This window comes from Adiantum capillus-veneris, chromosome 19, assembly GCF_014529385.1.
Source record: "Adiantum capillus-veneris isolate H3 chromosome 19, ASM1452938v2, whole genome shotgun sequence".
Classification (NCBI taxonomy): domain Eukaryota; kingdom Viridiplantae; phylum Streptophyta; class Polypodiopsida; order Polypodiales; family Pteridaceae; genus Adiantum; species Adiantum capillus-veneris.
The window spans coordinates 101,869,916-101,886,218 of record NC_140949.1 but is presented as its reverse complement, the minus strand read 5'-3'; the positions used below and the strand labels follow the sequence as shown (position 1 = coordinate 101,886,218).

At 42.7% G+C, this 16,303-nt stretch overlaps 1 protein-coding gene across 1 annotated transcript in view; it reads right to left on the bottom strand.

The window, feature by feature from the left end:
• LOC147434560 (uncharacterized) overlaps positions 1-14,346 on the bottom strand; it is a 31,698-nt gene extending 17,352 nt beyond the window's left edge. The window contains exon 1 of the mRNA XM_086489974.1: positions 11,016-14,346. Within this exon, the coding sequence (XP_086346100.1) occupies positions 11,016-12,878 (1,863 nt within the window). The 5' untranslated portion in view covers positions 12,879-14,346. The remainder of the gene's footprint in view (positions 1-11,015) is intronic.
• Positions 14,347-16,303: the final 1,957 nt, after the last annotated feature.

Here is a 16,303-nt window from a genome sequence, read left to right as displayed (position 1 = left end):
CTTCCCCTTAGGCTCGTTGGAACCCTTGTTTTCCGTGGGCTTATTATTTGTTTTAGCCCCCGTTTGGAAATTGATTCGAGAGGCAACCATAGTATGGTGTATTACCGCCGATATGGTACGTGGCCTTTGGGAGTTGACAGACTCCGCCATTTCTTCGGTTAAGCCCCGCACAAAATTGTTGCTTTTGCTCTCCAAAATCCAACTTTTTGAAGACAGTGGCTTTGAGTTGTAGGTCCCAAAACTTGTCTACATATTTGTGGATGGATTCATAGGGAGAGAGCTTTTAGCTTCGCCATTCGGTGAGTACTTTTTCTTTGGCATCGGTGGCCAAAAACTGCTTCATAACGGAAGCTCTTAAAGCTTTCCATGTTCGTGGAGCTTCACCGTGGGCTCGTAGGCTAGACCACCATTTCTGGCGGACTTTTGAAAGTGCATAGCTACATGGCGTAGCTTAGAGGACTCCGTGAAGCCCTCATCTCCGAACGCCGCATCAAATTGTTGGATAAAGGCCAAGACTTTGTCCGTAGCACCAAAGGTGCCATCATAGGTAAGGAAAGAGATGCTCTTCCCTCCCTCTTTGAACTTCTTGAGCTTGGACGACCTCTTCCATGCGGCATAGGATTTCCTATGGCTTCTTCTTTTTTATGGTTCCAAGGTTGCACCATCACTTTCTTCATAAGGTGAATAATTTGAGGAAGGTGGAGAAGAGGGTGACCTCTTTCTCGCCTTTTTCTTGTCTTGATCTTCATCGTCTTCACCATAACTTTCATAAGAGGAAGAGGATGAAGAAGATGAAGAAGAGGGTGTCCTCTTTCTTGCCTTTTTCTTCTCTTGCTTTTTATCATCCTTCTTTGAATTATGGTGTGGAGAAGGGTGCGATGGTTTTCTGCACTTTGGTGGTGATGGAGAGCGTTTAGCCCGCTGTCTTCGTGGAGCCATCTCCGCCGAGGTGGCGGGAGACTCACATCTTTCTCGTTCCTTCGGTGGAGGCTCTTGAGTTCTCCTTTGGGAAGGAGATGCATCATCAAGAAGTAAATTATTGAGCCCTTCGTATGGATTCTCTTCTTCTTCCCAAATCGGAGAGAGACCTCTTTTGAAAGTCTCACAAGGAGGCTTCCTAGGTGTTCTCTTGTCATGGTGGTGAGCTTGGAGAATCCCATGAGCACGGAGCTGCCGTTGCACTTCACTTTGGAGAGATGGATTCCCCATGGCTTGTTGAAGCCTAGAAACAAGATAGTTAACAAGCATCGGAGCATCATTAGTAGCTTTCTCATTAGCAAAATCAAAGTTATCAACATTAATTTCACTCTCTTTACTATTGTCAGCCATTCTAACAACTTTTAGGTGTAAACTTTTTAGGTGTACTTTGGCACTTCAAGCCCTAGTTGCTACTCCCCTTTACCCCTTTAGAAAAAGCACTCAAGCTACTGTACTCGTGGCTCAAATACCATTAATTGCAAGGAATAGGAGAGAGGGTCGTTCAACACCAAAACAACACCGGCCCTCCTGTCAAGCTTCTAATAGCTCAATAGTGGTTAAGCCGTAGACAAGCCCCGTAGGACTCCACTATTAAGACCATAGCTCTCAACAATGATGCCCCGTTAGCTGCACGAAGGCAGGCGCACTGCAAAGCTAACAAATCCCTATTCTACTCACTCACATACAATTAATAATACCAACCATTTATAGCTAGCTTGAGGACCTCCCTTCTTGAGCAAGAAAAGAGAAACCTTGTGCTCCGATACCAATGTAACATTTAATGGCTTAGAAACTTGTGTGTAGTGGAAATTAGCATGAACATAGTGGGCATTTCATTAGAATAGATTCCTAATCAGAATTACAAGAGTGCTTGGGTGGAGAGAGCAACAAAAAACATAACACCTAGTTAGATAGCATGAACAATACTTTCAAAAGAGGGAGAAATTAAGCTATTGACAACAGTTGAGGACCGGATTTACATGGAGCCGGTCCCCCTCCAAAAGGCTTTGTATTATGGTTTCTCCCATCAAGAGAGACATTGTACAATACAATTCTTTGTGTTCCTTCAAGACTAGCTAGTGCAATGAAGATGAAAGATTCATGCACTAAGCAAAACACTTATCAAACACAACATCAATTCTCCCCGGTCTCAGACCCAAGACCTCACACACCTTTGAAGATGGTGAGAGCTAGCAGGGTATGAGAGTAGATTGAGAGGAAGTAGGAGTATTCTTACGAGAAAGATGTACATCTCCTCACATAATCACTCATATTAGCATAGCTTAGCTTGAGAGGAAGTAGGAGTATTCTTACGAGAAAGATGTACATCTCCTCACATAATCACTCATATTAGCATAGCTTAGCTTAGTAATTAGCATGGTAGAGGACATAAGCATGCATTGAAGCTTGGCTCTTGGTTGGATTTGCATCACAAAGCCAAGAGTTGTTGGTGTAGGCCTCCCTTGGCACAAGCTTGGAGTAGGTGGTAAGCTTTTCGTTAAAGCTTGAGAAGGAGAGAGAGATTCTTCTTTACTTCACACATGAGATTGTGTGAGTGTGTGTGTGATAATTCCTTGCAAAAATCAGCCCCCTCTCTCTCTTGGGCGACCCCTCTTGCTATTTGCTCATGCTACCCTCTCATTGGACCTCCCTAGGGCTAGCCAATGACAATTAAGCAGCATAAGTGATAGCCTTCTGACATGTGTCCCCCTTTCCCCTTTTGTGAGAGCTTTAGGTAATTTAATAATTCAACTAAACTCTCATTGGACCCCTTTGCCTCCTGGCCAATAGGAATTAGGCAAGCCATTGGGCTGTTGAATGCTCATTGGACCCCTTGGGAGACTGTCCAATAGTCTTCTAGAGGGCTTAATTCTCACTGGTTCTTTTATTAAGTGTTTTTAAATTAATTAAACTAGATTTACTCTAGCCTAATTCTCATTGGTCCACCTCCAAGGCCATCCAATGGGAATTGGGTACACCTTGTGGGCATCTGGCCTAGCTAGCTGACATGTGTCCCTCATTCCCTTTGTGTAAAGGGAGCTTGTGTGTGTGTGTGACTTTCTCTCTCATCCCCTACAAGCAAGGCTTGCCCCCTCCTATGTAGGGATTTGTAAAGACTTTTGGGACACACACAAAGCATCCAATTCCCCCCACGGTTGACCTTTGGACACAACCTTTGAATTTTGGAACCTTAGCATTTTGGAAGTCTTAATGGGCTGAACCTTAGGGTCTTTTTAGCCCATTGTTGCGCATGGCTCTTTTGCAGATGGCCCCCCCTTTGGATCCCTATTTTCCCTCCTTTGGATCACTATTGTGGCCGGTCTGCTAGCTTAACCAATATTCTAGCTTTTTCTTCCCTGGCAGTTCCCCATATTAAATGATCAGTTTAACATGAGAAAATCATTTAGGAGAATTAGATATTGATTATGATGACACATGCTCATCTCCTCTACCATGCTAATTACTAAGCTAAGCTATGCTAATATGAGTGATTATGTAAGTAGATGTACATCTTCCTTGTAAGACTACTCCTTCTTCCTCTCAATCGACTCTCATACCCCGCTAGTTCTCACCATCTTCGAAGGTGTGTGAGGTCTTGGGTCTGAGACCGTGAGGGAATTGATGTTGTGTTTGATAAGTGTTTTGCTTAGTTCTTGAAGTTTCCATATTAATTGCACTAGCTAGTATTGAAGGAACACAAAGAATTGTATTGTAAAATGTCTCTCTTGATGGGAGAAACCGTAATACAAAGCCTTTTGGAGGGGGGACCGCCGGCTCCATGCAAATTTGGTCCTGAACTGTTGTCAATTGCTTCATTTCACTCTCTTTTGAAGTATTGTTCATGCTATCTAACTAGGTGTTATGCTTTTTGTTTCTCTCTCCACCCAAGTACTCTTGTTGTTCTCATTAGGAATCTATTTTAATGAAATGCTCACTATGTTCATGCTATTTTCCGCTACACACAAGTTCTTAGGCCATTAAATGTTACATACCAAAACATTGGGTACATATAACACATTGATTTACAAAGCTGACTGGTTCACTCCACTTCGCAAACTGTGGAAGGTGAATTGGTCAAAAGAGAAGTGGTTGAAGAGTGCAAACAATATTTGGGAGGTAAATTGGCCAAGCTCCATGAAGATATTCAAGTGGAAGATAAATAGGGAGCTATCCAATGGGGAATACGATTCTTGCGAGAAGGCTTGTCTTAGACACTTGCTCTGGGTGCAAAGCAGATCTAGAGGATCCCTTGCATCTGTTAAAAAATTACCCTTCCAGATGGAGTCTTGCCGCCAAAAGTCTACAAATGGGTGCAGAAGACCTAGATGATATATTTTTTTAGGAACGACTCGGTTATGGGAGGGAGAAGGGTTCAACACCAAACTATTTTGGTGTGTGCACAAATAACCATATATTGTTGTTTGGAGCATATATGGAAAGCCCATAACCTTTGGTATTTAAGAGAAAAAGTGTGGTAGCTCAATTCAATGATATAATGAGTGAGAACAACGAGCTTACATATTTAATAGGGTCAAGAGTAGGATCAACTACACAAGTTGAAGAATCGAAACATGCAATAAGTTGCATCACTTACCTAGGTAGTGCCATTGAGCAGAAAGAACTCCGCTCATTCAAGGTTGTTAGATTAGAAAAAGTCAAGATCTCTCGCATCATAATTGTAAAGCCTCCTTTTTGGAAAACGGTTGCCCCCTCCAGGCACACAAAGTGCTTGAGGTTCATTGTACGTTCTTTGCTAAGTTGATATAACGTCTCCACTCACAATTGTGAGTATGGAAAAAACAAACGTACAACAAAGAGAGGATGAGGTGGTTTACACAAGCCAAAAAAAACATGGATAGTGATTAAGGGTAGACTTAATAAACACAAAAACAAACCAAAAAAAGAAAAAAAAAAAACACACACACACATGATTAGGAGTTGATCACTTAGTGTGAGTTACTTAGCTAGAGTTCCTTGATGTTAATAGATCTTATCTAAAGAGACGAGGCCATTGTGTAGATTTAGTGGGATGACCCTACACTTCAATAGGCCAAATCAGTTGAGCTTTTCTTTTGAAAGACAAGTGATGAAATCACGAGGGCTGCCACTTTGGAGGTAGTGATTCTAGAGTGTATTGAGGTAGTAGATAAATTTTGAGAGATTTAAAAAGACCTTCGAGAGTTTTAAAGATCTTGACACAGAATTATACACAACAAAATATAATTAGTTTCTAGACACCCAAACAAAAATTTATCACATATATGTACACCACATAATGATGTCTACAATATTTCACTTCTAGGGACACAAACAAAAATTCATGACATGTATGTACATCACATAATTCTATAATATTTCACGTCTAGAGAAAGAACCCTCCACCCCTACCGGAGAGAGATTTCTAGAAAGGTGAATAACAAAGGACTCCAATGTTTGACCCATTTGTGGGATGTCATCAGTCTGAATTGGAAAGTGGTAGACCTTGTGGCTTCCCAGTTTCACCTTAACAACACGGAGATGTTGCTAATTAACAGATCTTTGAAAAGGTTGGGCACTTTCTTAATGCACCTAAGCATACCCCACTTTGAGTGGAAAGCCTAGCGATGGCCACATATACCTGGTTCTTTATACACAAGGCGGATTGGTTCGCCCCCTGGACAAACAGTGGGGTAAGAAATGGCCAGAGCCTCGGTGGTCTATAAAGAAAAGATGGAACCCTCAGCTACCCTTGTCAATGAAGATCTTTCGACAGAAGGTTCTATAGGGGGACTTGCCAACAGGTGACAAGATCTTAGCTCGAGGTATCAGCTCTGATAGGTGCTCGGGCTGCAGACTGCTAGGGAGGTCCTACCCCACTTATCCTTGGAGTGCTCAGGGGCTAGAGGTTGGGCAGGTAAGGTGTGCAAATGAATCCAAAGGACTCAGAAGATTTGGTTTTCCAAAAGTGATATGCTCCTTAGAGGGAAAGGGATGGAAAGACGATTGATTTTTCTATGTACTCAAGTTATTAGATTCTGCTTCTTCCACCATATTTGGAAGGCCAAGAATGGTTGAGTGTTTGTCTAGGATCTCTCGGTAGCTAGCTACGTAGATTATCCAAGATAGAAAGGAAACTATTATCGGGATTGGATAAAGCAAGACCTCTGACGAGTGGAATTGGGTTACTCTTACTATCAGGTTTATGACATTTGATGTTTGCAAGGTTGGGGCTCTGTTTGATCATCAATTTCCCATAAAATGTATGTGGCCATGGCTCAAATTGAGCAATGTGCTGATGTAATGCTTTTCTGTTATTAATATAGCCTCTCACATATTGTGAGATTTGCAAAAAATAAAATCCATATTTGTGAGTACAAATGTCCTTTGGGCAAGGCCACTTGTATACATGCTTAGGGTCCACTTATAAAGGTTATATAAGTGGATGGTTGGGTGGAGAGTAGCATGCCAATACCCATGACTTTACACCGGTATCAGAACCTGGAGTGCTCTCTCTCTCTCTCTCTCTCTCTCTCTCTCTCTCTCTCTCTCTCTCTCTCTCTCTCTCTCTCTCTCTCTCTCTCTCTCTCTCTCTCTCTCTCTCTCTCTCTCTCTCTCTCTCTCTCTCTCTCTCTTTGCTCTACTATGCTACCACTATGAAAAGTTTTAAAGATTTTCACATTTTGGGTAGTTTGGGTGTCCTAAAGGTGACATGAGGTCACATTAAGGTTAGGGTAGTTTTCTAGAATCCTAGGTACTCCAAGGCATCTGACAATAATTTGGACTCTGATTTTTGTCGATTGTTCAAGGCATCAAGTGATGCAATCTTCCCTATTTTTTGGCAACCTCAATTTCTACTAATACTTTCTATGGCTTGAAGTTGCCGACGGTTGCAAATTCTTTCTAAGTTTATGTGGCATCAGACATGAAGGTTCCTAACAAGTTTTGACAGAAGATTTTGGCAGTGGCTCCAATATTGGCTTAATACTCTCAACAAAATCTGTGAAAGGTCCATTTATTGGACAATTTTCAATCATCAAGATGGTTTTCTTTCAACCTAGGGAAGTTTTCACAACGTTATAATCACATGCAAACGGGCTTAAGCTCAATAAAGTGATATAAGAGATAGGAAGAATTCACTTTATTGAGGAAAGCCAAATGAGAAGCATGCCTCAATGACCGACCATGTGAGTCTATCATAGGTTTTGCCAAAATCAAGCTGCAACAAGATACACTCTTGCTTGGTGAATGTTTTGTATTCAATGCCGACCATTGCTATCAGGATCCTATCATATATTGACCTTCATTTGATGAAACCATGTTGATGAAGAGTAATGGCTTTATCTAGAATGGGAGAAATCCTTAGGGCTACAATTTTGGCAATAATCTTGTACGCCATTGACATCATGATTATAGGTCGCCATTGTTTTAAATGAGAGCAACAGATTTGCTTTGAGATTGGTTTTATGAGGCCCCTTTCAATTCTTGAGTCAAAGATTCCATGGCCCAATCCTTGGTTAGCCATATGCATAATTGGGGACTTAAGATCCTTCCAAATTCTTTGAAGAACTCCGTAGTTAGCCTATTTTTCCTAAAATGCTTTAGCGCATAGGAATATTCCTTCTCTATAAAGTCCTTCTCCGGGAGGTTGGCTTCTGATTGTGATAACTTCTTCTTAATGCTTATATCATAGGCTTTGTCAAAATCAAGCTGCAACAAGATACACTCTTGCTTGGTGAATGTTTCGTATTCAATGTCGACCATTGCTACCAGGATCTTATCATATATTGACCTTCCTTTGATGAAACCATGTTGATGAAGAGTAATGGCTTTATCTAGAATGGGAGAAATCCTTAGGGCTACAATTTTGGCAATAACCTTATACGCCATTGATATCATGGTTATAGGTCGCCATTGTTTCAAATGAGAGCAGGAGATTTTCTTTGAAATTGGTTTTATGAGGCCCCTTTCAATGCTTGAGTCAAAGACTCCATTGCCCAATGCTTGGTTAGCCATATGCATAATTGGGGACTTAAGATCCTCCCAAAATTCTTTGAAGAACTCCATAGTCAGCCTATCCCACCCAAGGGATTTCTTTTTGCCTAAAATCCTTTAGCGCATAGGAGAATTCCTTCTCAGTAAAGTCCTTCTCCAGGAGGTTGGCTTCTAATTGCGATACCTTCTTCTTGATGCTTCTCAATATATTTTCATTGGCCCTTCATCCACTTTAGATGAGCGGGCCTCAAGCTGATCTAGCATCAACTTAGCCATATTTGCATCCTAGTCGTTCACTTCAATCCCATCCCCATCTGATATTGAGCGGATCCGACCTCAAACTCTCTTGACTTTTAAGGATCTGAAAAAATGTGCTTGATTAGCCGCCTCAGGCTGTAGGTTGGTTTACCTAGATAATAATCTGGCCTTTCTGACATCCTCCAGTTGTTGATTGGCCAGGTCCGCTTTGCTTCTAACCACCTTGTGTGCTTTGGAGGAAGTTTCTTTATGTTTTTCAATTGTGAGCTACTCTAATTCATCTTTTGATTTCTTCATGCGGTCCTCCCGAGCCTTCTTCAATCTAGGGCATGTGGTTTTAACCGCTTTTTGCATGCTCCTGGTAAAGGTATCCCAAGATTTAGGGTTATGCAAATTGACATATTTACCAAGCTTGCTCAAGGCTTTTTTGGCTAGGCATTTGAGAAGAGGGTCTTTGAACAGGTGCCCTCCTGTAGGCAGCAGGTTCTTAGGCCCTTTGGGGTGCTGACCTTCACCTTTGTCTTTTCTAAGTTTAATGTAAAGTGGTAGGTGATCTGATAGAGACTATGAGGTTACCACTTTCATATCAAGCAACACCAAAATCTAGTCGGCTTGATGAGAGCAGTAGCACCTGTCAAGCCAAGAATTCGTCTTGGCATATTGCAGGTTGGTATACGTGAAGCTTGGTGTGTTGTTCCAAGGACCAACCTCCGTCCAACAACATCCACTTCTCACATAGGCTTAGCCACTTGGTTTTGTTGGATCCATCTAGCATACCTAAGGAACCTGTTATATGATGTCTTTCAGGGGCTCCCACAATTTGGCTCTTTACTTCCATGGGGGATTTACCATGAGAAACTTATCGTACCATGTAAGTGCAAGGGAAGGAGATTCTTTGGGAGTTTAAATAAGCATATAAGTTAGGAGTAGGCCCCTAATAATTTCTCCTTCATTACTTCAACATAAGGGAGGGGGGTTGTGATATATACTTCAAGGGGGAAATAAGGGGTCATACATATAGACATGCAAATCAAGGGTTTTTAATAGTAAACAAACCAACTATTCCTAGTGAATTACATTTCTTACTCCACATGTTTTACTTCACATGAATCGTAAATAGGGAGTTTTCCAAGACACTTCATTTGCAAGTGGCATGTTCTTTTCTATAGAGAGTGAATCCTTCAGGTTTCCTTCACGGTGCATGGACCATAGATGTTGATAATGGTAACTAGCTGATTTACACACTTAACATGCACTCGTAAAGGTCTCTCAGATGGATGATTGGAAACCACCGTAGGCTCCAAGTCATTGTCCACAATTGTGAATACACCACTGAACCTATTAGCTCCTTCTTCGTAAAAAACCTAGCTTCTTTCCCACTGCTTGCTTTCTTTTGCCGATGGCCCACATGTTGGTATTCTTTCCTTTTTTAACTTCCTCCCAAAAGAGGGAGCTCTTCACCCGGGTTTTTAAACCTTTCACATTCCATGACTGGATAGAAATCTCTTCCATTATTGAGATAGGGATACGAGCTCCTCAACCTTGAGGAGCTCTTCCTTTGTACTCTCTTTCCTAGTGCCCTCCTCCATTTGTATAGTCCCAGTCATACTCTGTGAGCTTGACAATTTAGTCATCATGAGATTCTCGCGGTTGGCATCTTGCAACACCTCCAAGATGTCGTAAATAAAGCAGGTTTTGAGATGATCTGGTGGGGCTTCTTTGAATAGCCTAGACACTCTTGTTTGGGATTTAAAACACTTATAAGAGATGTTGGAAACTTGCTGCCAATCATCTTCTTTCTTCCTAAATGAGGGTGATAGTACAATCTTCTGGAGCAGTGGGGTTGACGATCTTGGATGGGATGTGGATGAGAAACGATACCACGGGGTAGCATTCTCGTTGCTATTCTAGGCTTGGAGGGGCTTCATTGCGTTCTCTTGGGCATCTGCATTCTCCTCAAACTGAAGATCATTCCCTATTTTTTTAGCAGCCTTCTGTGGTGTAGTCCATGTATCCTGCTTAGCTACCTGAGGAATTGATGGCTCCCTCTTTTCCCCTTCATTGGAATCTGTTTTCCTAGCCAAGACCTCGGAATAAGACCTCACATAGTGCCCATATTTGGTACATATAAAGCAAACACCAAAGAATGTACCAAAGTTTAATTGAATGAACTTCAGTACGTCCTCCACATTCACTACAAGGTTCTTAGGTTGGAGCTTTCTAAGATCCCACCAAATGCACACCTTATACAATGCGGAACCTGTGGCTCTTCTAATTGGCACAAATAGTGAGGAACCAAGGGAGGGCAGCTAGATATTTCAAATCGTTCCTCAATCACGTTGGGAGGTTTACAAACTATACCCACACCGACCACATGTCCTTAAAAGCATTCGTGGATTCAAGAGACGGATCACATGGGAGCGGTTAAAGAAAAGTGGGCTTTTGGCTAAGATTTTGGTCACCGTTGCCACCATTGACTTGTACATAAAAGAGGCCTTTAAGCTCACAACTGATACACTCTAATTATGGACATTAGCGCTATTTATCAGCTTGGCTTTGGCAACTACCCTGTCCATAAACCCAAAGACCAGTCTCGAGCCTGCCAGCTCAGCGAGCCACCCTGCTTGTGGAGTCTTTACGTCTTTTAATAGTCTTCTTCTTCTCTCTCTCTCTCTCGAGTCTTTACGTCTTTTAATAGTCTTCTTCTTCTCTCTCTCTCTCTCTCTCTCTCTCTCACGCGCGCGCGCGCACACACACACATATGCAAGCACACCTTGAGCTCTACAGGGATAGATATGAAAGGTTACCAGGCAAGACGTAGGAGGAGCAGAGGGCAGGTGGTGGGGGCTCGCAGGGGCACTGTTGTAGAGTCGCTCTTGAGCCTCTGCGAATCGGAGCAAGACGGATGAGATCTTTGGGGAGCCCCAGCTGGCTCTTGTGCTGCTCTTCAGGTCGGGAGTCTCTTCACCAACACTAGCCCTGGTACTCTCCCCACGCTCATCTGCGCCACTCATATACTGATCAGAGAAGCTGCTCTTCTCCATCTCCATCGACCCCTCCTTCTCTGTAACATCGCCATCATTAGCAAGATTGCTCTCTTTATATTTAGTGGCCGCCGCCCAAGACGACGAAGACGCGGACCTCATGAAATAGCTGTTCTGAGTCGAAGCCCTTCTTGGCGAAAACACAAATGCAGATGCCACTGGAGAGTATGCGAACCCGTCGTCTCCATCTCCACCTTGCATTATATTCACCTCTTGTGCAGGCCTCTCTGCTAGTGGGCTCATCATAAGCACCTTGCTCACCATAGTTTTATCATCACCCACCACCATTCCTCTTGAACTCTTCGACACCGACTCTTCCATACCCACGTGATGTGTGCTGTCAGATATGTGACGGCGGTTAAGCGCCACATTTGCCCCTTGCTTGAATCGATCCGGTTGCTTCAGTGGAAACAGTTCATCCAAAACACTGCTTGTGGAGTCATTGGCTCCCTTGTGCCCATGACCCACTCCACTGTATTGGGCTGAATAGTACTTTTTCAGCACCGGTTTTGGGCGATGCTGATCTTCAGCAGACGTGACACGAGAGGTTGAGAAAGACCGATGCATCATGGGGCCTCCGCGTTTGATAAAATCTGCCATCGTGCTTTTCGCAGCACCCCGGCTTGCCCGATGTAATACCTTCATCGTGCTTCTCATGCTGTTTAAGTTTGAGGTAGGCGGGCCATCATCTAATATCTCCATCTCCGGGGATGCAAATGACAATGGATTACCATCACTTTTGCCTTCAATTTCTTGTGATGAATCCTCTGCATCAGAAAAAGAGGTGGTGATGGAACGTGGAGAGTTTGGCAATGCCCCATGGCTATCATGTTGTTTCAACGTACCAGACTTTGAGCCAATATGCATATGGCTTTCATGAGTGCAGGGCTCAATTGAGGCATCATGAGAGGTATCAGATTGTATAGAAGATCGCGGCGAGGTCACATTCAAGTTGTGTGAGGACGTGTTTGACAGAGGTGAGAAGTAGTATGGAGAAGGAGTACATGGAGAGTAAAGCATAGGGGATCTACCAATCAGGCTGTTGCTCAATCTCGATGGAGTCAAATCCTCACCATTAAAGCTACCCTCACTTACACCCACCGACATTGCCGAAGGGCTCTGCAAATGTCCATAGCATGCTACGGATAGCACAGACTTCCTCTCCTTTGGAGACGAAACATGTGATAATGGGCTTCTATGTGGGCTATTGTTTTCTGGCCTCTTCACATTCATCACAATGCTTTTGATCATTACCTTGTTAGTTGATGAAGATGGGGATTGAGCTCTAGAGGAAGATGGGCTATGATTGAATGCGCTTGCACTCGGAACACGAATTGGAGGCAAAGAATTGGGAGGCTTATAGTCTTCCTCATCATTTGCAAGGACATTTTCTGGCTTTCCTGGATTGATCTCCTTGCATTGATGCGGAGGGGCAACCTGCATTGCTGTGGAAGATCTGAGGGCGAATCGGTGTGAGGTGCCAACATTCGATGCATCGTTTTTGAACAACTTGCTGACAAAGTCGTCGTGAAAGAGAGTCATAGTTGTGGTGCTTGTGTGTGAACCTAGTCGAATCTCGCTGCCACCACAAGGGCCGAGCTCAGCCATGGCAGCCTCTAAGAGCATTTTACCTAAAGTGGATGGTTGGACTAATGCTGTGTAAGTGTGTAGCAATTAATGTGCTAGAACAAAGGCTTACAAAGAGCAGAGAAATAACTACAAGTTAATTACTCCTTGCAAAACTGAGGAGCCAGAAAGCTAAGAGAGAGATCTACAATGATTAAATGAGGGACAGGCTTGAATGGAGGCTAATTATATGGTGATAGAAGAGGGATAAGAGAAGAGCTGTGTGTTAAGTTACAATAATTAGTCGCAAGGAGAGTACTAGTGTTGAGTTAATGGGATATTAGCATAAACTAAGACTAGTTGGGTAATATACAAATTAGAGCAGAGAAGAAGCGATGTCTGTGTGTGTGTGTGCGCGCGCGCACGCTTGTGAGTTTGCAAGCAATCCTTGTTTCACTCTGCTTATCAAAAGATAGCAAGCAACCCCCACTTCAAGTGTTTGTGAGCAGCTAATTGTTCATTAGGAGAGAGCAAGCAACCCCCACCAATAAGGAGAAGGAGGAGCGCAATTTTGGTTGTGGGGGCGTGTGGCTTTTTAGACAGAAACTCGAAGGAGACATGGGCATACCGTGTGTGTGTGTGTCTGTGTGTGTGCGCGCGCGTGCGTAAAGGTCAAAGAGGGGCGCACTAAGCGGACGTGCATAATCGTGATTTTTCATGCCCCCCCCTCTCTCTCTCTGGTGCTACCTTGCTCTATATGAACCTGTTTTAATTCATTAATTTTGTTCGCTTGAAGGAACAAAGACAAAGACTGATGATTAGCAGAGCCCTATAATGGCTTCACAATTGGTATCTGCCCAATTCTCAGTCCAAGCTTGAGTGGAAAGCATGGCAGTGACCCAAGAACACACATTTCCTGAAACCGCAAACCAAGGAAGTGTATCACATCCTTATGGCTTCAATGGATTGGTTCTCCCCATTGAACAAGCAATGGGCCAAACACTGGCCAGAGTCAAGATGGGAGGCATTCGTGAAGAACATTTGGGGCCTACAATGGCTGCACGAGATGAAGGTCTTCTTATGGATGGTAATAGGGAGCGGGGTATTGGTTTGGATAGATGCTTGCAATGCAAAACAACAATTTGCGGCCTAGAGGGAAAGATTTGCAAATGGGTCCAAAAGACCTAGAAGATAGGATTCTTTAAGAACGATGTCTTCCTGGGAGAGAAGGTGTTCAACAGTCAAGTATTTCTTATCGTAACATAAATTGTTAGATTTTGTTACTCAACTTTAAAAGCTAGGAAGTGTCGGGTCTTTAAAATGCCATGGATATAGCTAGTTTCACAGAGATAATACAAGAAAGCAAGGGGGCGATTATTGTTATGAGTTTTGGCACCCTCCTGTTGCATGTGATTAGCATTATAATTGGGATAACTGGCATGTAATGGTTAATTATGGTGCCGTCTTTTTATTATTTTACTAACAGTGAGATTGATTCTATGTAGATTGAAATTCTGGCAATTGAGGAGAAGGCGCCAAATAAATTGTAGGTGTTTCTAATGGATTTTTAGAAAAAGAATTCACTACCTATATAGTGCAAGTATTTAGTGTAAGGACACTTAAAGAGAAAAAAATACTAAAGAAAAATAAAAGAGAAGAAAAACACAAATATACCAATGTGAAGTAGACCACCTCTTTATATGGACACACAAAGTATTTTAACTTTCCACCTTCATGGGTCTTTTCATTGGTCATGAGTGCGTGCCAGGCGCCAAGATATTCATGTATCGTGCAATAGACCGCCACTAATTGCTATCTTAGAGCCAACGTGCAGCTCTCATGCACGCACGGACTGCTCTGCTCTTGTTAGAATAAGAATCAATAATAATTTGTTCCATGCGTGTCGCCTCTCTATTTTGATCTCTGTTTTGGCAGGTTGTCTGGTTTGGTGGGAATGGCATGGGGACCCAGCTTGTGCTTCCGCTCGATTAGAACATTGCGCAAAGAGTTTCCTGATGTCCAATATCTCTGTCAAAGTGCGGGGCTGGTTTACTAAGGGGCCAGGGCGGTCATTGTCTGCGACTGCGCGAGTTGATAATATAAAAAGACCTAATTAGTAACGCATTATGAACCTGCTGGAACCTATCCACGCCGGCGCGGATTGGTTCCGACAGGTTTCAATGATCTTTTTTTTTGCTTTACATAATACCAAGGCGGCCATGCTACGCGAGTTCATTATATATAAAAAATGCTCTTTAGAGCATGCTCATGAGCTTACTAAGGCATGTTAAAACCTGTTGGAACCTGTCTGTGCCAGTGCAGACTGGTTCGGACAGGTTTCAACATGCCTTGGATTTTTTGTTTGTTTTACAAAGGCAGCAATGGTCGGTGCAAGAAAGAAAGTTTTTTCGAGCATTGGATAACTTTTTTTGACCTTTTTTTTTTTTTTTACTAGGACGGCCATGGTCTACAACTCTGAGCGAGTTGACTATATATTTAAAAAAAATCTTTGTATAGCATGCTCATGAGCTTCGTAAAAAAAGTTGATCCTACTAGAACCTGTCCGCGCCCCTATTAGGTAATTAAATAATTCAATTAAACTCTCATTGGACCCCTTTGTCTTCTGGCCAATAGGAAGCACGCAAGCCATTGGGGTGCTGAATGCTCATTGGACCCCTTGGGAGACCGTCCAATAGTCTTCTAGAGAGCTTAATTCTTATTGGTTCTTTTATCAAGTGTTTTTAAATGAATTAAACTAGATTTACTATAGCCTAATTCTCATTGGTCCACCTCTATGGCCATCCAATAGGATTTGAGTGCACCTTGTGGGAAATTGGGCTAGGCAAGTGACATGCGTCCATTATGCTCTTTGTGTAAAGGGATCTTTGGAGTGTGTGTGTGTTCTCTCACCTTTTCTCTCTCTTCCCCTACCTTTAGGGCTAGTCCCCTCCTATCTAGGACCACTTGAAAACTTTTTGGTCATCACATAAGTATCCAACCAATTCCACTAAGCTTGACCATTTGGACTTACCTTTGAATTTTGGAACCTTAACATTTTGGAACTCTTAATGGGCTGAACTTTAAGGTCTTTGAAGCCCATTGTTGTGTTAGGAAATAAGACTTAGCTATATAGATAATTGAGTAGATTACTTAATGGAGAGAGACAAATTTATATACATGAGATTATAGAGTAGAGAGAGAGAGAGAGTACACACGATATACGTGGTTCACCCAATGTGGGCTACGTCCACGGGAAAGCAGCCACTCAATGGCTTTAGTACTTTAAAACAAGAAGTAGTTTACAAAGGGATTATACCCTTAATGGAGCTCCCGCCTTGCTTCACCCTCATCACCTCACACTCAGCATGTTGCATCAACTTCACACTATAAAATGTGTGTAGAAATGGCCTCCTTTTATAGGCCAAAAGGGTTTCCCTCTCTCATGAGAGGCAGCCATGTGTAGTCGCCCTTGTGTAGATAATTCC